This window comes from Haliotis rufescens, unplaced genomic scaffold (assembly GCF_023055435.1).
Source record: "Haliotis rufescens isolate VD_foot unplaced genomic scaffold, xgHalRufe1.0.p SCAF_2, whole genome shotgun sequence".
Lineage (NCBI taxonomy): Eukaryota > Metazoa > Mollusca > Gastropoda > Lepetellida > Haliotidae > Haliotis > Haliotis rufescens.
Genome location: NW_025963890.1, coordinates 62,518,546 through 62,545,900, shown reverse-complemented (window position 1 = coordinate 62,545,900; position 27,355 = coordinate 62,518,546). Strand labels below are relative to the sequence as shown.

Below are 27,355 nucleotides of genomic sequence, written 5' to 3'. Positions count from 1 at the left end.
AAGATATTGTAATAGATTGCAAGTTTGCATGCTACTTCAGTGTTTATATTCGAAGATGTTGGTGATTCCTTGAAAGATTCATGAAGGATCATAGCTGAATGTATGGAATGTGTTATTGAGTCAAGATACTACCTGGTTTCCTTGAGTAAGTGCACCCTGTGTCTTCAGCAACCCATGTTGGGTGTAAGAGGCGACTAACCGGATCGGGTGATCAGACTCGCGTATTTACACACGGCCATCATATAGCTGGAATACTGCTGAGTATGGCGTTAAACAAACAATCAATTAAGTGGTAAAACATCATTGGAGACGGGTCGTCTGGTCGCCTAATGCGCCACAATTCGCTGTGCAGACGTAATTTAACAGATTTGACATTTTGTTAGTCGAATTCAGGGACTCTTCAATTTGAGATCAAATGCCCACTTTCTAATTGTGTCTTCACAGGATCACGTTTGACTAAGTAATACAAAGTTTCCGTCCCCTGGCCTAGCCGCCATCCAACCGTCGGGGATTGTACCTCAGATTCATCCTGAGAATTACCATTGGTAGTATATCAACACCACTCCTATGCCCGTGTGTTTCACAAAGGCGATAAACGTCAATGACCTGCACAACTTTTACACTCCCATCAAGCTGACATATATTATTTAGGGGCGGTTGTAAACCCAACTCATTCACTCTGAAACCCCCTTGTATCAGAAAGAGCAATAAGTGCCCCTGTGATTTAGATGTACTGTGTGAAGATATACCGATCATACTGGCAGCAGTGAAGTAATATTGACACAGTGACAACTAAAAGGTACCAGTGGCAGCTGTTCTTCTCCATAGTGAGGTCAAAACCTTTACAACATATACGAAATAGTATTTGTGGATTTGTGTCCTTTACAACATTAGGGGCGGTCGGGTAGCCTGGTGGTTAAAGCGTTCGCTCGTCACGCCGAAGGCCCGGGTTCGATTCCCGACACGGGTACAATGTGTGAAGCCCGTTTCTGGTGTCCCCCTCCGTGATATTGATGGAATATTGCTAAAAGCGACGTAAAACCATACTCACTCACTCACTTTACAACATTAACACTGCACGTGTAGAAGTTGTCGCTTTGAAGTACCCTTAAAATATCAGAAAGTTCGTTACTTCGCAACAACACATGTTCTTCATACTTTTTCACTCAAAAGTAATTTGTAAAAGTAAAAATGTAATCAATTAACCTTGTTTAGCGTAGATGTTAACTTCTTCTGGCCCCCATTTGCAAGAAGGGGGGCACTGCAAGCTTCATTTAATTTCATTTCATTTTATTGTGTAACACATACAGCTCACCGAGGATCTGTGATTTTGTGGATAAAAGTTACTGTTGATAATTTTGTTTCTTTTCAAAACTCATATTTAAACAACACGACCATTGAAAGATACTTATTCTATTATTTGCAATGTGAACCAAATGCTACAAGTCAGAAGATGCCATTTAATGAAGATGTGAAAAAAATCTCTTTTATCTGTCGGAAACGTATCAAATTTGAAAGTTTTAAGTCATGCCACGGTTGGCAACAGAAAGGTCTACAGTAATTAGTGTCAAACATACTTAGAATCAAAATAGATATAATGACATTGTATGACAAGAATACATCGCAAAATAATGATACAGGAAGACATGTATTTAAACTGATGTGTATCTGACCTTCATCGTGATCAATTGCCTCACAAATATTTTCTGAACCAACTTTCATTTGAATATTCTCGATTTTGACAACATACGATTGTCGTTGTAAAGACATGGCTAAGACTTATGAGAAAGTGTGACTGACATATTTTACAAGTCACCGACAAGGCAATAATTCAACGTTATCATTAAATTTCTGTACACATGGTATCATTGTTGGATGTATGAATATGTATGCCATTATATTCTTTCATCGATATATCGATATATGATTGTTTAATCCATAACTGCCCTACTTTATCCTTCAGTCGACATCGTCAACAGTACATATAATAAAAGCTACAAAACCCTTCCATAACATAAGAAATCCATTGTACGATTCCGACCAAACCATGAGGATATTTATGAATCACTATCAAATAGTGTTGACACCACGTGTACGCGAACAGATTAGTATATCCTGTCCCACCGGTGACACCCGTTACAAACACATGCAAATTTAAAACTCCAGAGAATAGCCCCAGTTAGCCATCGAAACTGATTCCTTTGGTCATAAAAGGTAAAATAGCGGTCAAAATATTTGAATGATCAGTGAACATAAGTGATGACACTAGTATGAGTAAGCATGTCCGCCACTCACACAATTTGCATGAAATATTAAATGTACAATTGTCGCCTGATGCCACACATCAGTATTCTTCCATGCAATTGCGGCCTGGAAACAAACCAGACAATCAAGTGACGGACCATACAACAACGAATGTTGTATAAGTGAGTAAGCTTGGTTTAACGCCGCCTTTTACAGTATTCCAGTTATATCACGGCGGGTCAGCTTGATTTTTGAGGAAAGCCCGAAGTGATGTAGGTATCAGACGTTTATACGGGTATAGTGCTGACAAACAAAGAAACATAATCGGGGCGAACCGGGATTCGAACCCACAATCACAGCGCCACTCTGCACAGCGAATCGCGGCGCCTCAGACGACAGGGCCACCCGTGCCCCGAATGTTGTATAAAGCCGCAGTCATCGGTATAAGCGCTTCATCGTGCCTGTCTGTATAATCTGCATCAGACAAATCAACGACAAATCAAATTGGAAATCAGAGGTTAACCCATGAATCTATATCTACAGAACGTAAGTGTGAAATCAAAAAATGATTACAAATGATCAATGAATAATTAATAACCCGGGTTTTTTCAGTCGTGTGCTAGATACGTACCAAAACACAGGACAACTAACCTAACGCATTTGTTTTTCCAAATCAATACATGTCAAAGCTTAACAAAACATCAATACCTTGTAGTAGAATACAATGACGCTCAAGAAAAAGATGTGCAGCTGTAAAAGTGTAAATAAAAGCGACAAAACCCTTTCTATTATACGATTTCGACTATATCATGAGCATGTGTTCATGATTCACTATCAATGAGTGATGATACCGGGTACTCGCGAAAAGGTGAGCGTGTCCTGCCCCACACGCCTCCACATGTCAAATACATAAACCATAACATAAACAACTACCAGGTATAGAGCTATTCTGTAGGCCCCGTTCATTTGCACAATTAACACTATGTTAATAGTTTAAATAAGTTCAAGAGGAAGTTTTAATGTATTCCAGCACATATATTTCTTTCTGCTATTGTGTAAGGAAGAGAATATATGGATGTTCACTTCTTTATTATGAGGAACACAACGTTTCGGAGTATATGCTTACTCTTTCATCAGGTGAATAAATGCCATGAGGCAGAGGGCATATATATGTACATGTAAGGTCAACAAAATTAATAAGATAACAAGAGGTGGAAAAAAACAAAGGGTAGAAACTAACAAGGGAAGCCAACAGATAGCGCTGAGAGGTGATTAGCAATAGACAATGGAAGCCAACACATTACAGTGATTAGCGCTGATAGTAAGTTATCATAGACAAGTAATAGGCAATGGACACTGGGCAAACAGGAGGCCGGGGGTAAATAGCACTGATAGGTGAAAGAATGGACATAGCAATGGGCAAATGGAAGCCAAAGCAATGAGTCCCAAGCACAAGGCAGAGAGGTTCCCTGGTCACGGTTCATGGCTGGCAGGTGTCTGCTGATTTTATTCTGTATGCCCCGTTCATATGCACAATTAACACTATGATAAGATTTTAAGGGGAAGGGTAATTGTATTGTTATTTGAGTCCAGTGAACGCAGAGCACAATTACACATACGAGCACTGAATGTTAAGCAACATATGAACTACAATGATGCTCAGCAGATGTAACATTGTCCAGTTCTTCCGATTTTCTCAAAACATCTCAGACTGAAGAATTTCATATATTATATGGGTTATCGTTTTACTTGCAGGTCTCGTGAAAAAGGTCATGCAATATCTACATGAATTCTGGGCTAAGGGAACTATCCAGCTGATAATCACACAGAAAGAATTCATGCTCTAGGCAAGTCACGAAAATCACGTTATCTATTGGCAACCTTTAAATAGAAACACAATGTATCACACTGAGCAGAAGCAAAATGAATCTCCAAAGACATGTCTTTATTCTTCTGACTTTTGTTATCTGTGAATGTGCAGAGAAACCTCACATTGTATTTATAGTCGCTGATGACCTCGGCTGGAACGATGTTGGATTTAGGAACCCTCAAATGATCACCCCTAACCTGGACAGACTGGCCAAAGCGGGAGTCATTCTCAACTCTTCTTACGTCCAGCCTTTGTGTTCGCCCTCCAGAAACTGCTTCATGTCGGGATATTTCCCCTATCACACCGGACTACAAGATGGCGTTATATTGGCCAACGAAGCAAAACACCTGCCGGCCAATCTAACAACAATACCACAAAAACTGAAACAACTTGGTTATGATGCTCACATGGTTGGAAAATGGCATCTTGGATTCTGTAACAAGAAGTATACACCCACAGAGAGAGGCTTTGACTCCTATCTTGGATATTACAATGGTGAAGAGGACTACTATACTCACATAAGACAGAAAAGTCGCGATGAAGTGGGGCTGGATTTCCGCTTCAACTTGACCATCAACAGAAGCGCAAATGAGACCTACTCTGCATATGTGTTTGCGGACAGGGCTGTTGAAATAATTGAGAACCACGACAACAGTAAGCCACTTTATCTATACCTTCCATTCCAGTCTGTACATGCACCTCTTGAAGTTCCACCTAAATATGAAAACATGTACAAGAACATAGAAACTAAAAGCAGAAGGGTCTATTGTGGAATGGTGAGTGCATTGGACGAAGCTGTTGGGAATATCACTAAAGCATTAGAAGACAAAGGTCTCATGGACAATCTTTTGTTAGTCTTTACAACCGATAATGGTGGTCCCACATATACAGCATCAAATAACTTGCCTTTACGAGGAGCCAAAAATACTCTGTGGGAAGGGGGAACGAAAGGCACTGGTTTCATCTTCAGTAGAAACCTTCTGAAGAAGACAGGCTACCTCAACACTGGAATGATGCATGCTGTAGACTGGTACCCGACATTGGTGGAGCTGGCTGGTGGAGAGAACACAGACCCTAACATGGACGGAGTCAGTCAGTACGACATGCTGATCAATGGTGGACCCACCAAACGGAATGAGTTCGTCTACAACATCTATGACGAGCGGGAAGCAGCTGCAATACGGTATGGAGATCTCAAACTCATGCAAGGAAGTCCGGGATCTCACAATGGTTGGGCTCCTTTACCACATCTGGGAATTGATGAACGTGTTTATCAAGCTGATAACCAGAAGTTTCCTCCCTTCATGCTGTACAATATTACTGCAGATCCAACTGAACACTTCGACCTCTCAGCCAAATATCCTGAGCTAGTCGACATGATGAAGAAGAGGCTGGAAAACTGGAAGAAAACCCGTGTCCCGGCTCAGGACCCTTCTCCTGTTCAAAGGGCGAACCCGAAATACTATGGCGGTGTATGGAGTCCGGGGTGGTGTTGATACAAACTATGATGTCATAGAAAATAAATATCCGAAGATTGTTTTTTGCATTTGTTTTTCTTTGAAAGATATTGGAATAAATTGCAAGGTCGCATGCTACTTCGGGAGTTATACACTAAGACGTTGGTGATTCCTTGAAAGAAAAATTAAAAATAATAGATATCTGATGATAGATCACATAGATATGTGTTATTGAGTCAACATATTACCTGGTTTCCACCATGACATTGCATCCCAGTGAAGATCCTTGTTCGAATTGGCCTTCAGCAACCCAAGAATTGTGTAAGAGACGACAAAGAGGATATGTAAGTCATACTTGCTGACTTGGTTGATAATGACGATGATGATGATGATGATGATGATGATGATGATGATGACGATGATGATATCAACCATGGAACTGTCCAGACTCAATTATTTACAGATGGTCGTCATACAGCCGGAATATTACTGAGAACAGCGTGGAACAAACAAACAATAAAGTTGTAAAACATCCTTGGGGATGGGTCGTCTTGTCGTCTAGTCGTCTTTGCACCGTAATTCGCTGTGCAGAGTTGCATCACCTTTGAAAGTTTTACGGTTTTTTTTGACAGTTGGCAATAGAAAGGCCTACAGTTATAGTGTCAAAACTTACATAGAATTAAAATAGATAAGGCATTGTACGCAGAAGTATACATTGCCAAATAATGTTAAATGAGGACATGTATTGAACCTAATGTGTCTTACCTTGATCGTAACAATTATTTCACAAATATTTTCTGAATCAACTTTCATTAAAATATTCTCTATTTTGACAACAACAGATTTTCTGTGTAAAGACATGGTTTAGATTAACAAGACATAATGACTGACATAGTTGACAAGTCACCGACAAGCCTATAATTCAATGTCAACATTTTATTTCAGTACAAATGATATTACCCTCCACATTTAACCATAAAACATTTTGTAAGCTTAACAAAGGCCTTGAATGGTATAGCCCCAATCAATCAAGAGTCACATGACGCTCTTTGAAATGTTCATAGACGGAGCATGCTTGATAGTGCATAAACAGATGCAGAAAGTAGACACCAAATGCTGGAAAATTGCTCGACAGAAAGGGAAAGTTGACTACATAGAACTAAGTATGAGGCGGTTTCACTGGTTTCTTTTATTTCTAGTTGAGGTGGTTAAATGAGTGGAAGAGAATAGGTTTTTAATCATAATGAGACGAATTTAGATCATGGATATACCCGTAGCTTAAGTTATTAGTACTTGGCCGAATGTTGTTTTGATATTGCCAATCGGAGAAGACATTTTGACACATATGCCTCAACAAAAAGATCAGCAAGGAGGGGGACACAATTAGTGCCCGTGGAAACCCCTACCTCTGGCCTGTCAGTCATGTCGACCAAATTGCACGTAGGTGTTATCAACTAGGAAGTCCAGCATTTCACCTTTTTTTCCAAGTAAATTTCAGATGACATTTACTTTCATTTTTGACAAATTGTCCAAATAATGTGTCACATCTGCATTAATACGACTTGGAAGCATAGAACCTGTTTTTAAAAAAGTGGTTGGCATTTGAGTTGAGCATTTGTTTTTAATAATTTCATGATGGTTTGTTGTTTTAATAGTATGTGTCCCAGTTCCAAAAAACATTAGCGGTGAGCACAGACTCTTTTGACTCCACAGACTATGTCAATTAACTTCATATCCAAGGACTTAAGCCTGTCATCCCATCCTTTTACGATTATGGAATACAAAATTAGTTTTACATTTTTAAGCCTCCACATGTACAATCTAGGCTGTTCTGTTTAATGCCTGATATAAACATTGTCTGGAATGTGTCAATGTAAGCATTCCAAAAGATAAGAATTCAAGCCGACTAAAATAAGGTTAGTCACGAGTCGCGTTATCTTTCAAAGCACCCTTAAATACGTCTACGTTTTACCGCATACACCAGAAACAATATGAATTTCATATCGGCTTTATGCTTTATTGTGACTCTATTTATCTGTGAGTGTGCAGAGAAACCTCACATAATATTTATAGTCGCTGATGACCTCGGCTGGAATGATGTCGGATTTCGGAACCCTCAAATGATCACCCCTAACCTGGACAGACTGGCCAAAGCTGGAGTCATCCTCAACTCTTCATACGTTCAGCCTTTGTGTTCGCCCTCCAGAAACTGCTTCATGTCGGGATATTTCCCCTATCACACTGGACTACAGGACGGAGTTATTGAGATAAACGCAGCAAAACACCTGCCGGCCAATCTAACAACAATACCACATAAACTGAAACAACTTGGCTATGATGCTCACATGGTTGGAAAGTGGCATCTTGGATTCTGTAACTGGAAATATACACCCACAGAGAGAGGCTTTGATTCCTATCTTGGATATTACTCTGGTGCAGAGGAGTATTTTACTCACGTGCACCAGAAACTCAAAGAAGTGGGGCTGGATTTTCGCGTCAACAAGACTGTCAAAAGAGACGCCAATGGAACCTATTCTGCAAATGTGTTTGCGGACAGAGCTGTTGAAATCATTGAGAACCACGACAATAGTAAGCCACTTTATCTATACCTTCCATTCCAGTCTGTACATGAACCTCTTGAAGTTCCACCTAAATATGAAAACATGTACAAAAATATAGAAACCATAAGCAGAAGGGTCTATTGTGGAATGGTGAGTGCTTTGGACGAAGCTGTTGGGAATATCACTAAGGCATTAGAAGACAAAGGTCTCATGGACAATCTGTTGTTAGTCTTTACAACCGATAATGGTGGTCCCACATATGATGCTGCTAATAACTTGCCTTTACGAGGGGCCAAAGATACTCTGTGGGAAGGGGGGACGAAAGGTACAGGATTCATCTACAGTAAAACACTTCTGAAGAAGACGGGCTACCTCAACACTGGAATGATGCATGCTGTAGACTGGTACCCGACATTGTTGGAGCTGGCTGGTGGAGAGAACGCAGACCCCAACATGGACGGGATCAGTCAGTACGACATGCTCATCAATGGTGGACCCTCCAAACGGAATGAGTTCGTCTACAATATCTATGACGAGCGGGAAGCAGCTGCCATAAGGTACGGAGATCTCAAACTCATGCAAGGAAGTCCGGGAGATCACAATGGTTGGGCTCCTTTACCACATCTGGGAATTGACGAACGTGTTTATCAAGCTGATAACCAGAAGTTCCCTCCCTTCATGCTGTACAACATTACTGCAGATCCAACTGAACACTTCGACCTCTCAGCCAAGTACCCTGAGCTAGTGGACATGATGAAGAAGAGGTTGGAGAACTGGAAGAAGTCCCGCGTCCCGGCTCAGGACCCTTCTCCTGTTCCAAGGGCGGACCCGAAATACTACGGCGGTGTATGGAGTCCTGGGTGGTGTTGATACAAACTATGCTGTCATACAAAATAAATATCCGAAGATTGTTTTTTGCATTTGTTTTTCTTTGAAAGATATTGGAATAGATTGCAAGTTCGCATACTACTTTGGTGTTTATATCAGAACATGGTGATGATTCCTGAAAGATAAGTTAAAATTGATAGATGCATGTGTGGATATGTGTAAATGAGTCAAGATATTACCTGGTTTCCCTCAGTAAGTGCACACCGGTGTAGATTCTTGTTAGAATTGGTCTCCAGCAACCCATACTTGGTGTAGGAGGCGACAAACGGGATCGGGTGTTCAGGCTCGCTGACAGCATGCCATCGTATCCCATTTGCGTGGATCGATGCTCATGGTGTCAGTCAGTGGAATGTCTATTCCATCCAGACTCGATTATTTACAGAACAAAACAAACATAATATTTTTTAAATAAATTTTTGTCTTCAAATTCTTGATGTATTTAAAGCTGATCTCTTTACGATAGCTTCCTTTTATTCAAGAATTTTCTCTTACAAGTTTTGAAGTTTTTTCTTGCAGTTGTATTTTTGTTCAGGTATCTCAGTTTGTTAAAGTAATAAAGGTATGCGACATAGATCTTACATAACACAGTGGTGTTTGTGTAGAACCAGGTATCACCCAAATATATATTTATAGCAATGAAATCCGTTTTAAATATACCGTAAACTACGGTTATAACGAACTCAAAGGGACTACTAATTTTTGTTCGTTAAAACCGTAGTTCGTTATAAGCATATATACAACATAACTACAGCAAATAGTTGGGACCAAAAATGTAAGTTCGTTATATCCGTCAGTTCGTTATAAGCGTGTTCGTTATAACCGTAGTTCACTGTAGTACCACTTCCCTAATTGTGATATTTATAATCCATCCACACAAATCCACTCGATTATGCAAATAAAGAAACGTTAAACATCATTGTTTAAGCACTAGTTATAGAAGTGGATTGTCTCTACAAATGGCAGTGCTAGCGGGTCAACATTATCTTTATAACCTAGAGCAATTTACATAGTTTTTAAATAACAGCTGTCATATTGGTGAACATGTCTAAACTCAGCTGAGCTGGCATACACTTTAATTGTGCACTTTAGACATTATCCATCAATACCATGGAAAATATGTGTGACTTTAGCAAATTTAGCCATCTCTTCAAGCTACATGTCAATTTTACAAATTCTAATACTTCAATCGAACATATGTTCCGTTAATCTGGATGAAAATTACTCATGTTTTTTATGTCTTTCATTGAGCATTACCTATCTTGGTCTGTTACAATCTGTAAATTTGTAAATATGGCAAATGGATTAACATGTCCGCTAAACAGTATCACATAATGAGAGTTAAAGAGTTGAAATCGGTGATTAGTTGGATTATTTACAGATCCCCGCCATATAGCTGGAATATTGCTGAGTGCGGCGTTAAACAACAAACCAACCAACAACAAATGTAAATATGGCAAATGCACTAACATGTCCGCAAAACAGTATCACATAATGAGAGTTAAAGAGTTATGTGAATACTTTGTATTGAAATCGGTGATTAGTTAATTACTTAAATTCATCTTTTTTCAACTCTTGTGATTTTATATATTGGATATTAGACTCAATGTAGTTATGGAAACCGGTCTAGTTTTAGCTCAAATGAACGGATGTCGTAGTCAAGAGAGCCGTTTCCTCAACGTACACTCACACAGTGTACATCAAACATCCTGCCTTTTAAACAACAACATCAATTTGTGTAACATATTACTGTTATCCGTATACACTGCGGTGTGGAACTGACAATCTACATTTTCCGAGGCTTTTAAACAACACATATTGCCAAATTTCATTTAAATACTCGAAACTGTATGTTTCGAAGGACCCATATCCTGACGAGCATTCTGATTAGCTTACGCCGTTTCGACGCATGGCGGCCTTCGGGAGTGGGACGAGGTTTCTTGCTGGTTACGGAAAGATGCGAGTGGTGACGAAAGTAATAGAAATAGGAATAAGTGCCCCTGTGAATTGTAATGCACTGTGTGAATAAATATGCCGTCTCTCTCAAACCACCGAGCCCACTACCAATAGTGACAAAATATTGACAGTTGACTAAAAGGTCTCAGTTGCAGCTGCGAAACTACACAGTGAGTTCAAATCGTTTACAACATATACAAAATATTATTTTGAAGAGCTGTGTCCCTTACAACATTAACAGTTCTGGTTGAAGTTGTCGCTAAGAAGTACCCATAAAATATTTTCAAAAGTTAAAATGCGGTGGACAATTTAGAATCACATGACAAACCCTGTTTTTATTCATAGTAATGATATGTAATGTCAATGTTATTTATTTATTTATTTATTTATTTATTTATTTTTGTTGTTGCAACGAAACAAATGCTACAAGTCAGAAGATGTCATTCAAGGACATGTGGAAATGTTTTAACTGTCTATCGTAAACACATCACCCTTGAAGGTTTTAAGTCATGTGACAGTTGGCAGTAAAGATCTACAGTCATTGGTGTCAAACATACTTAGAATCAAACTAGATATAACATTGTATGACAGGAGTATACATCGCCAAATAATGTTAAATGAAGCCATCTATTTAACCTAATGTACTGATGCCTTGATCATAACCAATTATTTAACGAACAGTTTCTGAACCAACTTAAATATTCTGTGTTTTGACAAAAAACGATTTCCCGTGTAAAGACATGGTTAAGAGTTGTGAGAAATTATGGCTGCCATATTTTACAAGTCACCAACAATTCAATGTCAATATTAATGTTTTGTACAAAGGATAATCATTACGTGATGTCAATATGCCATTGGCATACTCATGGCATGCCATTATATTTCATGGATAGATCGATATTTGATTGTTTAATCCATAACTGTCCTACTCCATCCGTCAGTGATATCCACATAGTGATCGTCAGTCAAGACAACATGTATAAACAACTACAAAACCCTTCCGTACTCATAAGAAATCCATTGTAAGATTCTGACTGTACCAATGTTAACATTTAATTTCTGTACAAAGGATATCATTAATTAATGTATCAATATGCCATTGTAGTCTTTAATCGACATATGATTGTTTAATCCATAACTGCCCTACTCCATCCTTCAGTAACATCTAAATATGATGGTCAGTCAAGAAAAGTTTGTTTGTTTGTTGGTTGTTTAACGCCGCACTCAAGCTATATGACGGCTACCTGTAAATAATGGAATCTGGACCAGACAATCCAGTGATTGACATCATGAGCATCGATCCACGCAATTGGGATACGATGACATGCATCAACCAAGTCAGCGTGCCTGATCACCCGATCCCTTTTGTCGCTTCTTACGACAAGCATAGGCACTCGTGAAGAGCAACCTCCTCGTGGTTAGTGCTGGGTTACGCTAATAGCTCTTCCCCTGTGTGGAACCGGGGCAGAATATTTCCACAGCCTCCCATTGCTGGTCGTATGAGGCGACTAAAATGGGCAACCTGTTTGCCGTGGGTTGCGTCCCTGTGTCGGCGGAGGACGGGAGTCTGGTAGTTGAGGGCACTGGTTCCAGGAACAGTGTTCCTTTGCCCAACACACTACTTCGACCCTTACTTCGCCTAGACGGGTGGTAAGATGGGCCCGGTCTTATCAATCGGCTGGTCATGCCAGGCCCTGTGTGTAATATTGTATATACACACATGTGTTGTATTTTAATGTATATTTCGGTCTTGGCCATCCATAACTTGTGTGAATTCTAAATTTTGGATTGAATAAATTGCCTAGAGTCTTACGCCAGAAGGCGGTGGCTCATGGGCCAATCTGGTACTTTCGACCTCTGAGTTCTGTATGTCTTCAATTTCTTGCCATGGGCCGAACCAGCCTGACATTTTATTTGATAGACAAATACAGCTATTCATGTTGTTCTTACTTGAGTATAACACCTCTGTATCCCTGATGTTTGCATGTTGGAGATCCGGTGCAGGACAACATCGCTCTTTGGTGGGTGAGCAGGGGTGCTGAATACATTAATTTCATCATGGCTCACTATATATCTGGTTCAAACCGCAATGACAAGAAGAGACGTCTGGAAGCTGAGATTTTCTCATCTGACGACGATGCTTCTATTTCACAAACTTCAAATTCTTGGGCTCGGTTTATCGTAGTGGAATCACGTAATCAACTACCTTTGAAAATCAATCCCTTCGCCATTTCTAAAGCCATTGACGGCATCTGTGGTGAGGTGAAGAATGTTTCACGGCTCCGGAGCGGCTCTCTTTTGGTGGAGTGTGCACGGAGACAGCAGGCTATTAATCTTTTAAAATGTACTAGCTTTGCTAACACAGAAGTTGTTGTTTCCGAACACAGAACGTTGAATTCGAGTCGGGGGATCATCCGCGACAGAGCTCGTTGCCTGGCAGAAATGTCAGAAGAAGACATTTTGGAAGAACTCAAAGGACAAAGTGTCACATCAGTGAAACGTTTCAATAGAAAAGATGGTGAAAATATCGTTCCAACAAATACCTATTTGTTCTTTTCTCTTCCAACAATTCCACAATCTATTAAGGCAGGCTATTTTAACATCGGAGTGGAGGTGTATGTCCCCAATCCGCTCCGATGTTACAAATGTCAGAAGTTTGGCCACGGCTCCAAATCATGTGATCGTCCGACTGTTTGCCCTCCATGGTGGTGGAAATCATGATGGTTCAGGCTGTACAGCAGACCTGAAATGTACAAATTGTAAGGGTCAACATGTAGCGTCATCAAAATCCTGTCCTTTTTGGACACGTGAAAAAGACATTTTGACAATCAAATGTCAAAACAACGTCAGTTACTTGGATGCGAAAAAACTCTATGATAGCCGGACACCTTCATCCAAACAATCTTATGCTGCTGCTGCTGCTGCTGTCTCTCGCCCTTCAACCAGTAGATCTATAGAATGTCAGACGGACTTGACGTGGACACATTCTGAACACCCGCTGCCTCTGACTACATCATGTGACAGTCGGGGCGGTCGGGTAGCCTAGTGGTTAAAGCGTTCGCTCGTCACGCCGAAGACCCGGGTTCGATTCCCGACATGGGCACAATGTGTGAAGCCCATTTCTGGTTTCCCCCGCCGTGATATTGCTGGAATATTGCTAAAAGCGGCGTAAAACCATACTCACTAACTCACTCACTCATGTGACAGTCAAACAACTCATTCTGTCAGCCCAGGTGAAATGTCTCCAGATTCTATCATTGTGACTCAGGTTGTGGCCCCTTCTACACCCACTCCTGATATACCAGCTACCAACAAACCATCAACTGAAATGGAAAAAAACCAAAAGAAAAAACAAAACAGAAAAATCACAACTAAGATCCCCACTCTCACTGGCACATCTATAGATGTTCATAATGTCTTTGAGCCTCTTGAGATGGATGTCACCCCATCTTCACACCAAAACAGTGGTGACTCCTCTTCACGTTTACGTGAACGATCTCCGGTAGAACCACCATGAATCATTCGAATCTAATTCAATGGAATTGCCGAGGACTTCGGCACAATTTTAACGAACTGCAATTATTATCAACGGATATTTGTCCATCAGCAATTTCTTTACAAGAAACGTACCTGTAAACAACCGACAAATTTGATTTAAGGCAGTATAGTTCGTATCATTCCTTCTCTCCTCCGGGAGATAAAGCTACTGGAGGAGCTTCTATTTTGGTGCGGCGGGGCGTAGTTCACAGTCCTGTTCCGCTTGACACGAATATGCAAGCTGTTGCAGTTAGACTTCCACTGCATATTGCCTTCACACTTTGCTCCTTATACATTCCTCCATCCTCAAATCTTCTGCGTAATGATCTCCAAAAACTGTACGACCAGCTCCCAAAGCCCTGTCTCATCATGGGTGATCTAAATGGGCATAATCCTCTATGGGGAGGTTCTATCATTAATCAAAAGGATAAAGTCATCGAGGATTTTGTTTCTGATAATGACCTCTGCATTTTTAACGATGACTCGGACACCTACTTACACCCTGCAACTGGTACGTATTCATCATTAGATCTGTCTTTGACGGATTCAGTTTTGTTGAATGAATTCTCATGGTCCGTCCATAATGACCTATGTGGGAGTGACAATTTCCCCACGGTGCTTAAGCCCATTCATCCCACTGATGATCCACCTTCACCTCGATGGACTTTTGTGAAGGCTGATTGGCTTTTATTTCAATCTTTATGCAAAGATAAATTACTACCTACGTCTTTTCAGAATGTTACTGACCCGATTCAGTTTTTCTCAGATCAACTGAATGAAATTGCTGATGAATCAATACCTAAGTCCTCGATCAACCCACGTGTTCGTAAACCGTGGTTTGATGACACTTTCAAACAAGCTAGGAAATGTCGTAAGAAGGTGGAGAAATACTTCCGTACTGTCCATAATTTAAATACTGTTAAAATTTCAAATGCCAAGGCAAGACGTCTATTTAAGCAAAATAAACGTCAATCCTGGCAGACTTATGTCTCAAAAATTAACTTTCGTACCCCTATGTCCAAGGTATGGAACATGATCAAAAAGATCAAAGGCAAGGGATCAAATTCTACAGTAAACCATCTAAAGGATGGCGATACTTTGCTAACGAATAAATCTGATATTGCCAATAGACTTGGGAAAACGTTATCTCAACATTCGTCTTCATCAAATTACGTTCCTGAATTTCAAAAATATCAGCTCCAACAGGAAAAGAAAAAAGTAAATTTTACATCTGATAATGGTGAAGATTACAATGAGGTATTTTCACAACATATATACTGCCTTAGGGCAAGCTTATGATACAGCAGCAGGCGCTGATAATATTCATTATCAGCTACTGAAACACTTGCCCGAATCATGCCTTGAAACTTTGTTGACTATATTCGATGACATTTGGACATCAGGGACGTTTCCACCTTCATGGCATAATGCCATTGTTATCCCCATTCCCAAACCTGGGCGAGATCATTCTGATCCATCAAATTACCGACCTATATCTCTCACTAGCTGTGTTTGTAAAACTATAGAACGCATGGTAAATAATCGATTAGTGTGGTACTTGGAAACAAATAATCTTCTTACCAATATACAATGCGGTTTCCGGGAGAACAGAAGTACTATCAATCACTGAGTGCATTTAGAATCGTTCGTTAAAAATTCCATTGTAAATAGACAACATGCTGTATCGATCTTTTTCGATTTAGAAAAAGCATACGATACAACATGGAAACATGGTATTTTAAAAGATCTTCATGATTTTGGATTACGAGGCCGTCTGCCTCAATTTATATCCCAGTTTTTAACAGACAGGCAATTTCAAGTCCGAGTGGGTACAACCCTGTCTGATCATTATAATCAGGATCAGGGTGTCCCACAAGGCAGTATTTTGTCTGTCACTTTATTCAGTATAAAAATTAACAGTTTGTCAAAAGTTTTAAATGATTCAGTTGATGGATCACTTTTTGTGGATGATTTTAATCTATCTTGTCGTGGTAAAAATATGCACACAATAGAAAGGCAATTACAATTATGTCTTAATAAAATTAACAAGTGGTGTTTGGAAAACGGGTTTAAATTTTCCAAATCAAAAACTAATTGTATACATTTCTGCAGAAAATATAAGCCACATAAGGACCCTGAACTATTTCTGAATGGCACTCCTATCAAAGGAGGCCAAGTTCTTGGGACTTATTTTTGATAACCACTTAACTTTCCTTCCACATATTAAATACCTAAAAGCTAAATGCCTGAAGGCACTCGACTTATTGAAAGTAGTTTCTAATTCAAAGTGGGGAGGGGATCAAACAACTCTCTTACACTTATACAGGTCACTAATCCGTTCAAAACTTGATTATGGCTCCATCGTCTATGGTGGAGCCTGCAAAAGTAATTTACAAAAACTCGATACCATCCATCATCAAGGCCTGAGGCTTTGCCTTGGAGCTTTTAGAACGTCTCCCATTCACAGTCTCTATATAGAAGCAGATGAGCCTTCTCTTAAACAACGCCGTTTAAAATTATCTTTACAATACATCACTAAATTATTTCCTAATCAGTCCAATCCAGCTATTGAATGCATATTCCATCCTCTCTACGAGGATCTTTACAATAAGAAATCAACACTTACTCCACCACTCGGAATCAGAATAAAATCTGCAATATCAGCTTCTAATATTCAACTCCAAGATATAGCTCCTACTAAACTTTTCTCATCTCCTCCTTGGCAAATGGTAAAGCCAGAGGTAGATCTTACATTAACAAAGCTAAAGAAATCAGACACTAACGAATTAATTTACCAACAAGAATACAGTCAATTAAGAAACAATTATGACACTTATAAATATATCTTTACCGATGGATCCAAGGATGATGGCGCAGTCGCTAGTGCCACCGTCATTGGATCCAGAACAATATCTTCACGTTTACCTGATAACAGTTCCATATTCACTGCAGAAGCAAACGCCATTTTTACAGCACTTAAATATATCCGTAATCAAGCTAAACATAAACAATTCATACTGTTTTCAGATTCTCTTTCATGCCTTCAGGCGATTAAAAATATGTCATCAAAACATCCACTTTTAATCGAAATTCTCGAATTATTTAATGATCTTGCTACTGGCCAATATGACATCGTCTTTTGTTGGTTACCAAGCCATGTTGGTATCATTGGTAACACAATGGCCGATGCTGCTGCAAAAGCACCCCTCAACAAATCTGTGACACCACTTCTGATCCCATACACTGATTATAAACCCATGATTCGATCTTACATCCGAGATCTTATGCAACAGAAGTGGGACGCCCAAGTAGGTATCAATAAATTACATGAAATTAAACCAAATATCGGTTACACCTACTTGGGCTGTCAGTCCAGATTTGAAGAGGTCATAATGCGACGATGTCGTATTGGCCATTCAAGATATACACATGAGTATCTTTTGAATGTCCTGCTTGATTGTAGGGATAAATATTATCATGTAAAAACAGTAAAGGACCTTTTTAATCACGTACATTCTCATTTAATATTGTGCTTTTTAAAAGAAATTGAATTAATTCATAAATTTTGTTGTCCATAATAAGTTTTTAGACATTGGTGGTGCTAATTAATAACTTAGATTGTTAGTGGCTGTACCCTCGAGGGGGGTTGAAGTAGCGTAAAATTATTGTCCCCCTAAGAGGGTATGTAAGTCCCAAATCATTCGAAGTATTTTTATGCATGCCAGGCTTTTAAACGTAGTATTTTTGTCATTTTAATCTTAGGCTTAACTGGTCAATTATCGTCAGTGACTGTAGGGTGATATAAATCCTGCCAGGGCCCATGCAGGAAGCAAAGGTACTGTAAGTCCCCATGGTCCCTGGTGTGGTGATCTCCCTTTAGTTACTGACGATCTCTAGCCCATTTTTATATTGTGTTGTTCCTTAATACTTAATGCTTTTAAATGTTCCACAACTAGTTTTAAATCTTATCTGTGATATTCTAGTTATCATACTGTCCTTCGATGACAGATTTTTATAAAGTTTAAATATATGTATATTTCATGTCTAACTTCTCGTCACAACATGGCTGAAATATTGCCGATGTGACGTAAAGCATTAACTCACACACACACACATACGACAAGCATAGTCGCCTTTTACGCCAAGTATTGGTTGCTGAAGACCTACTCTACCCGGATCTTCAACGGTCCAGTCAAGAAAAGAGAACGTGTGATAAAAGCGAAAAAAAAACATCACTAATCATGAGAAGTCTCCATTGTACGATCTCGACTGTAACATAAACATGTGTTTATGAATCACTACCATATGGTGATGAAACCACGTGTACGCGAAAAGGTGAGACCTGCCCTAAAGGTAGCATCCGTCACAAACACATGAAAGGCAAGTCAATTGTTCACCTGAATGGGGAATTGCATCGGATATCATTAGTATCACCGATGCGTCACAGATCTTAAGTTAAACATCTTGGCTAAATTTTGTTTTATGTTCCCAGTTCGCACGGAGATCTGCAAGGAGGGGAACACTATGGAGACGCCTACCTCTTGCCTAAAAATACTGTCCACCAACTTCCGCATTGATGTTATCAATAAGGTAAGGTTCAGCATTTCACATGAATTTAACTTTCATGTTGGACATATTGTCCTGAACCTTGCAGTTAAAGATATGACTATATCTATGGTCACCACGTTTAGTGACAAATGCTCTTGGGTCGATGAATGAAATATATAATTCAGATTTCTTGCGGAATATTATTGTACAATGTTGATAATCAAATGTATTCACATAATTGGACTTGGTTCTTTTCTGATATAACAAAACATTTGAGCAGAGTTTTGGAGAATCCACATGGTATCAATTACGCTTGTCTCAAATACTTTCTGCAACATAAAGTTGTTACAGCGTTCGTCACCGAAGATACCCCATGTCCGTGATGCCCTTTCTGTATTCCTTGGTCGTGACATAGCTAAAACCGCATAACATCTCACTCAATCATTCATTAACCCACACACTCGCTCACTCACCACTTGGTTGTATCAAGGATTGTGGTTATTCTTTGAGACAGGGATTGGGTGGTACATTTAATGGACCCATTACTGATGCACGTTTTTTTTCAGATTTCTCCCTCAACAAACCGGCACACTATCCCCAAGTCTTTGCACTGGCCTGGCAAATACAAATAATGTGTAACATCTGGAGTTATAGGGCATGGAAGCATTGTTGTCTGTCTTCAAAATCAGATATGTGCGTTGACTTTTCATATTTAATTCGATGGTGTTTCTGTTTGATATACCAAGTCTGGAGGAGAACATGGACCCCTTCGCCAACAGCGATTATGTCAATAGATTTCATATTTAAGCAGTTTTAAGCCTCAACATGTACATAATAAGGAATGTGTCGATGTAAGCATTTCCTCCGAGGATAAACATTAAAGCTGACAAAAATACGGCTATACAGAGTCATGCGAGTCATGCTTGGTGTCCTGAAAAAAATGCAGTCAAAATCATATTTTGTCTTTTACCAAATCTTACATTTATTCAATTCAAGGACGGGAGTCTGGTAGTTGAGGGCACTGGTTCCTGGAACTGTGTTCCTTTGCCCAACACACTACTTCGACCCTTACTTCGCCTAGACGGGTGGTAAGATGGGCCCGGTCTTATCAATCGACTGGTCATGCCAGGCCCTGTGCGTAATATTGTATATGCACACCTGTGTTATATTTTACTGTATATTTTGGTCTTGGCGGTTCATAATTTGTGTGAATACTCAATTTTGGATTGAATAAATTGCCTAGAGTCTTACGCCAGAAGGCGGTGGCTCATGGGCCAATCTGGCATCAATGACCTCCGGGTTCTATTTGTTATCAGGTAACTGTCTAGGGCGGAACCAGCCTGACTTTTAACCCTGTTTGACAATTTTAGCTACCTGTGTCCTTTTTGCTGGAGTATAGCACCCCTGTAACCCTGGTGTTTGCAGTTGGTTTCAACTTCAACATCGTTTCTGTTGACACTCCATGGTGGGTGGGGAGCAGGGGTGTTGAATTTCATTTGTTTCATTATGGCTACCCAACAATTCACTGGTTCTAGATAAAAAACTAAACGTAGGCATGTTGATACAGATACAGCCACATCTTCGGATGAGGAGTCTGTACACAATATTGATTCGTGGCCATGATTTCTGGTTGTTGGAGGAGTTGATGGAGAGTCCCTCGAGATCAACCCCTTCGTTGTTTCAAAGTCAATTGAAGGTATATGTGGAACAGTTAAAAATGTTACTCGTCTCCGGTCCGGATCACTGCTTGTGGAGTGTGCCAGGAGACAACAATCTCAAAATCTCCTCAATGCACATCATTTTGCAAATACTGAGATTGTTGTCTCAGTGCACAAAACATTAAATTCGTGTAGAGGCATTGTACGAGATCGTGCAAAGTGCCTCTCAGATATGTCTGAAGAGGAGATTGCAACAGAAATACAGCAACAAGGTGTGTCGTCTGTTAAACGATTTACCAGGAAAGAAGGCGATACCATCATCAAGACCAACACGTATCTGTTTACGTTTGCTCTTCCAAAGATCCCTTCCTCTGTCAAAGCTGGGTACTTTAACATTGGTGTGGATGTTTACATTCCCAGCCCACTCCGGTGTTTTCACTGCCAACATTTTGGACATCGTGCAAAATCCTGTCATGCCACCCAAATTTGTTCACGCTGCAGTAAACATCATGATGGCACTGATTGCACTGATAACATCAGGTGTGCCAACTGCGGCGGCGACCACATGTCCTCTTTCAAATCGTGTCCTGCTTTTATGAAACAAACAAAAGTTCTAAAACTAAAGTACACAAATGACATCTTTGCTGATGCCAAGAAATTGGTTGATCAGGAATCTAATCCTTCCTCTTCTACACTGACTTATTCTGCTGCAGTCTCCTTTTCTCCACTCAAAGTGGATACTGGATGCCAAACGGCTATAAACTTGATTTCTGACGAACAGACCATCTTGTATGAAGTTCATGCTGACAAAAAATCCCCAACTTCATCAGCAGCTTCACAAACTGAGCTGTTAAACGACTCTCTTCCAGACTCTATTCCTAAACACGAAACTCGTAAATCTGTTCCTTATATGAAACCAAATGTATCTTCGACAAGAAAAGAAAAAAAACAACAAAAGAAAAAAGAATCCAAGGCCCTCAAACACATTGAGGTGCCTTCACCTTTAACTGTCCCACTAGAGGTTCAAAACCCTTTTGAACCTCTAGCTATGGAGGTCCCTCCACCGCTGCCGTTACAGCAGAGAGGACCTTCCCCACGCTCGCGATCTCCAGTTGAACCCCCATGAGTTGTTCTCCCACTTTGATACAGTGGAACTGTAGAGGACTTCGGACCACTTTTAATGATCTTCAGCTCTTAATTCAAGACTTCAAACCATCTGCATTTTGTTTACAAGAAACCTTCCTAAAAAATATTGATCACTTTGATTTAAGACAGTATGATTCTTACCATTGCTTTTCACCTCCGGGTGATAAAGCAACTGGAGGATCTTCTGTTATGGTGAGGCAGGGCATCATTCACAGTCCTGTTCCCCTCAGTACCCCGCTTCAGGCTGTTGCAGTACGTGTGACATTAAATATTGTCTTTACTTTATGTTCTTTGTATGTCCCACCATCGTACTTTCTCCGACAGTCTGATCTTCAGGCACTGTATGACCAGCTCCCTAAGCCATGTGTCATCATGGGAGATTTGAATGATCATAACCCACTTTGGGGTAGTAATGATATCAATAACAAAGGAAAATTACTAGAGGATTTTTTCTTAACTAACGATTTATGCATTTTTAATGATGGTTCTCATACGTATCTACATCCGGTAACTGGAACTTACTCTTGTCTTGACTTGTCCGTTGTAGACTCTAATTTACTTGATGAATTTGAATGGTCAGTCCACGATGACCTCTGTGGAAGTGACCATTTTCCTACCATTTTAAAATCTGTGACACCATCTGATATTCCTCCATCATCAAGATGGAATTTTCCTAAGGCAAACTGGGCTTTATATGAAGTCCTTTGCACAAACCAACTAAATCCTGATGTTTTTATTGATGCCACTGATCCTATAAAGCTTTTCTCTGATAATCTTAAGAAAATAGCTGATGAATGTATTCCGAAGTCCTCTTCAAATCCTCACTTTCGTAAACCATGGTTCAGCAATGATTGCAAACTAGCTAGGAAGGCGAGGAAAAAAGCTGAACAATATTTCCGTTGCCATCCTATGGTCCACAATTTAAATAAATTCAAAATATTAAACGCTAAAGCACGGCGTACATTTCAACAAAACAAGCGTCAGACTTGGCAAAATTATGTCTCGAAGATAAATTCACGTACGCCGATATCGAAGGTATGGAACATGATTAAGAAAATAAAAGGTAAGGGTTCTAAATCTAGTGTCCACCACCTTAAAAATGGGAATGAATTATTAACCAATACTTCTGATATTGCTAACAAACTTGGTGAAACTCTGGCTCAACATTCTTCCTCCTCGAACTATGCCCCTCAATTCCAAAAATATCAAAAGCAACAAGAAAAGAAACCTATTAATTTTAATTCAGATAATGGGGAGGATTACAATGAAATCTTTTCCATTCATGAACTCAATACTGCCCTTTGGCAAGCTCATGACACTGCTTCAGGGTCTGATAATATACATTATCAACTCTTAAAACATTTACCGCAATCCTGTTAAGAAACCCTCTTGATGATCTTTGATAAAATCTGGACGTCAGGAGAATTTCCTTCTTCATGGCGTGATGCTATAGTAATTCCCATACCTAAACCTGCTCGTGATCATACTGATCCTTCCAATTATCGACCAATTTCATTGACTAGTTGCGTTTGCAAAACCATGGAACGCATGGTCAATAACAGATTAACCTGGTACTTAGAATCCCATAACTTAATCACAAATATCCAATGTGGATTCCGTAAAAATCGCAGTACCATTGACCACTTAGTTCGAATGGAGTCATTCGTTAAAAATGCCATTGTAAATAAGCAACATGCAGTGTCTATCTTTTTTGATCTAGAAAAAGCATACAACACTACATGGAAGCACGGTATTTTAAAAGACTTACATGACTTTGGATTGCGAGGCCGTTTGCCTCAATTCATATCCAAGTTTTTATCTGACAGACAATTTCAAGTCCGCGTGGGTACTACCCTGTCTGATCATTATAATCAGGATCAGGGTGTCCCACAAGGCAGTATTTTGTCTGTCACCTTCTTCAGTATTAAAATAAATAGCCTCTCTAAGGTTTTAAATGACTCCATTGATGGATCTTTATTCGTGGATGATTTTAACATATCATGTCGTGGTAAAAACATGCATACTATCGAAAGACAATTACAATTATGTCTAAATAAGATAAATAAATGGTGTTTAGAAAATGGTTTTAAATTTTCAAAAAACAAAACAAATTGTTTCCACTTTTGTAGGAAATACAAACCCCATAAAGACCCTGTTTTAATTTTAGATAGCACTCCGATTAAAGTTGTAAAAGAGGCTAAGTTCTTGGGTCTTATTTTTTACCACCATTTAACGTTTTTACCTCACATAAAATATTTGAAAAATAAATGCCTGAAGGCCCTTGATCTCCTAAAAGTTGTTTCAAATTCCAAGTGGGGAGGGGATCAGAAAACCCTCCTTCAACTGTACAGAGCACTTATTCGCTCTAAACTTGATTATGGCTCCATCATCTATGGTGGAGCCTGCAAAAGTAATCTTAAACTTTTGGACTCTATCCACCATCAAGGTCTGAGACTCTGTATTGGATCTTTCCGAACTTCTCCTATCGACAGTCTGTACGTTGAGGCTGATGAACCATCCCTCAAACAACGCCGAATTAAATTATCCTTACAATATGTCACTAAATTACGCTCTAATAACTCGAATCCAGCATATGACTGTGTTTTTCACCCCCTTTATGAAAATCTCTATAATAAAAAATCATCGGTTCTCCCCCCACTTGGAATAAGAGTTCAATCTGATATTTCTGCAGCTAAAATTAATCTTGAAGCTATAGCCCCCACACAGCTTTTGTCTTCTCCACCTTGGCAGTTGGTAAAGCCCGAGGTGGATCTGACATTCACTAAATTAAAGAAATCGGAAACAAATCAACTTATTTATCAACAAAAATACATGAATTAAGAAAATGAATTAAGAAACACATATAATACTTACAAATCTTTCTTTACAGATGGATCCAAGGATAGTGGCGCTGTTGCCAGCGCCACTGTCATTGGATCCAGGACTATCTCCTCCAGATTACCCGATAATAGTTCTATTTTCACAGCAGAGGCCAATACCATTTTAACAGCTTTACAATATATCAGTAAACAGTCAAAATATCAGAAGTTTATCCTATTTTCCGATTCTCTTTCTTGCCTGCAGGCTATCCATAACATATCATGTCAAAATCCACTTTTAATCAAAATTATTGAACTATTTAATGAACTTGCTACTGGCCAATACGACATCGTCTTTTGTTGGTTGCCCAGTCATGTGGGCATCAAAGGCAACTCAATGGCTGATGCTGCTGCAAAAGCAGCACTCAACAAATCTGTGACACCACTTCTTATCCCATACACTGATTTTAAACCTGTAATCAGATCTTATATTTGTGATCTGATGCAAAAGAAGTGGGACTCCCAAGTAGGTATCAATAAATTACATGAAATTAAACCAAATATTGGTTACACCTACTTGGGCTGTCAGTCCAGATTTGAAGAGGTCATTATGCGATGTCGTATTGGCCATAGCAGGTATACCCACAAATATCTTTTAAAAGGTGAGGATCCTCCATTTTGTATCCCTTGTGATGAAAAAATCACCGTCAAGCATGTCCTGCTTGATTTTGTTGATTTTTCCATCACAAGGGATAAATATTTCAAAGTTTCATCCTTAAAGGATCTTTTCAATATCAGTGTTCATTTAATTATTGACTTTTTAAAAGAAATTGAATTGTTGCATAAATTTTGATTGATATGTTTTGTATATAGTATAGTTTTTATAATTGGTAAAATAAATTTGATAACTGAGATTGTTAGTGGGTGTATCCTCGAAGGGGGTTGAAGTAATGTAAAATTATTGTCCCCCTGAGAGGGTATGTAAGACCACATCTTTCAAGGTATATTTATTTTGGCCACATTTTTAATAGTAGTATATATGTTCGTTTTCCTTTGGCTAAATTTGTCATAATCGCCAACAGCTGAAGGGATGATGTAAATCCGGCTGGGGTCCATGCAGGTAGCAAAAGTACTGTAAGTCCCCATGGACCCTAGCATGGTGGTCTACCTTCAGTTGCTGGCGATCTATAGCCCTTTTTTATATTGTACCGTTATGTATAGTGCTATTGATTTTATGATTAAATACTAGTTTTACATTTATTTCTGTGATAAGTCTAGTTATTTTACTGTCCCTCGTTGGCAGGTTTGTACATAAGCTTCAATATATGTATTATATTTAACCATTGATAGTCACGATGTGGCTGAAATATTGCCGATGTGACTTAAAGCTTAACTCACTCCCTCACTCACTCTTAATGCTCTTTGCTGTTCTCCATATGAAGCTATTTTGTTTACAACTGCATTTTTTTTTTAAATTCCTGGCCTTTTTCGGTTTCATGAGAGTTGGCGTGATGGTTTATTTGGAACGATCTCAGATGTCTTAGGATTTCAGATGTCACAGTCCAGAGGACATTTTTAGAAGTAACTGTGAGATTGTCAAAGACAGATCAGTTAGCAAGGACTTGCTCGCTCCACATCTAAGGTAATGCAAGTGAAATATGCCAACTAAAAGCAATGAAGCAATACGTTGCACTTCTTCGTCCAGCGGGTTTGGTCTTTCCGTTTTGCCATGGGAACTGTCAACCTTTAACATGATACCAGTTTGCAGCTATGGTTTCCAAATGCATCAGATATATGGGACCTCGACCTATGTAAGTTCAAGTCACACTCGTCCCGCAATGGAGCAGCCACTTCTGCCGCCAAAATAGGCATGTCATCGGAGACAATACAGTTGTGGCGTCGATGCAAGTCTAAGGCGTACTCAACTTACATTAGACTCTAAACTTTGGATGCACAGTCAATAACTTCAGGCAATTTGATATTTATAAATAATTATTATTCTTCCAGATGTATGGATAATAGGCTACCCATTCATTTATTTAACTCATCGTCAATCTTTGAGGTTGAAACTGGGTGACAATCTAGGGTTATGATTTCACTGGTTTGGAAAGTGGGGCATGAAGTGATCAGAACTCTTGCAAGTCGTCCAGACACAATTAGGCCGTATACCTCCCCCAAGTCTAATACTCTTGCATTTGGGATCAAATGATTTTGTTGACCAGAATATTGGTTCCCTTGTTTGGCATGTTACTGATGGCATCTACTACCTGACTCAACTGCTACCACGGTTATACTGGCATGGAGTTGTCAATTCAAAGGTCGTCACGATATGGCTGAAATACGGCCGATGTGACGTTAAATCTTAACTCACTCGATCACTCAATCCAGAGGCAATGGAGAGGCCTCGAAGTCGTCTGAACCGAGCTGGGTTCAAAGCAGTTTTGCATTGGAGTGGCCGCTGTATTTATAAAAAGCTTACCATGTCTAAAACAGGATTTTTCAAACTTTTTTGAAAAAGTAAGGTATTTTTGGCTAATTAATCTCCTACACCATAACCAATATAACAGTAATCACAGTACAAGTATTGGAGGAGATGTGTATAGACACATCTCGTGGCGTAACACTTTTGGGCTGGGAGTAGTGATTTTGGTGTTTTGGGGGTCTTTGAGGCATA

At 39.4% G+C, this 27,355-nt stretch overlaps 3 protein-coding genes across 3 annotated transcripts; all 3 read left to right on the top strand.

Annotated features, from left to right (window-relative positions):
- Nucleotides 1-4,137: 4,137 nt before the first annotated feature.
- Nucleotides 4,138-5,650, top strand: LOC124142654 (arylsulfatase B-like). The gene has a single exon (XM_046511235.2). It carries the CDS (start codon nucleotides 4,168-4,170, stop codon nucleotides 5,608-5,610), a length of 1,443 nt encoding a protein of 480 aa, XP_046367191.2. The 5' UTR covers nucleotides 4,138-4,167; the 3' UTR covers nucleotides 5,611-5,650.
- A 1,907-nt stretch (nucleotides 5,651-7,557) lies between these two features.
- On the top strand, nucleotides 7,558-9,043 carry LOC124142661 (arylsulfatase B-like). Its single transcript, XM_046511248.2, has one exon. It carries the CDS (start codon nucleotides 7,563-7,565, stop codon nucleotides 9,000-9,002), a length of 1,440 nt encoding a protein of 479 aa, XP_046367204.2. The 5' UTR covers nucleotides 7,558-7,562; the 3' UTR covers nucleotides 9,003-9,043.
- An 11,905-nt stretch (nucleotides 9,044-20,948) lies between these two features.
- LOC125381988 lies at nucleotides 20,949-21,842 on the top strand. Its single transcript, XM_048399395.1, has one exon. The coding sequence runs from the start codon at nucleotides 20,949-20,951 to the stop codon at nucleotides 21,840-21,842; it is 894 nt and encodes a 297-aa protein (XP_048255352.1).
- Nucleotides 21,843-27,355: the final 5,513 nt, after the last annotated feature.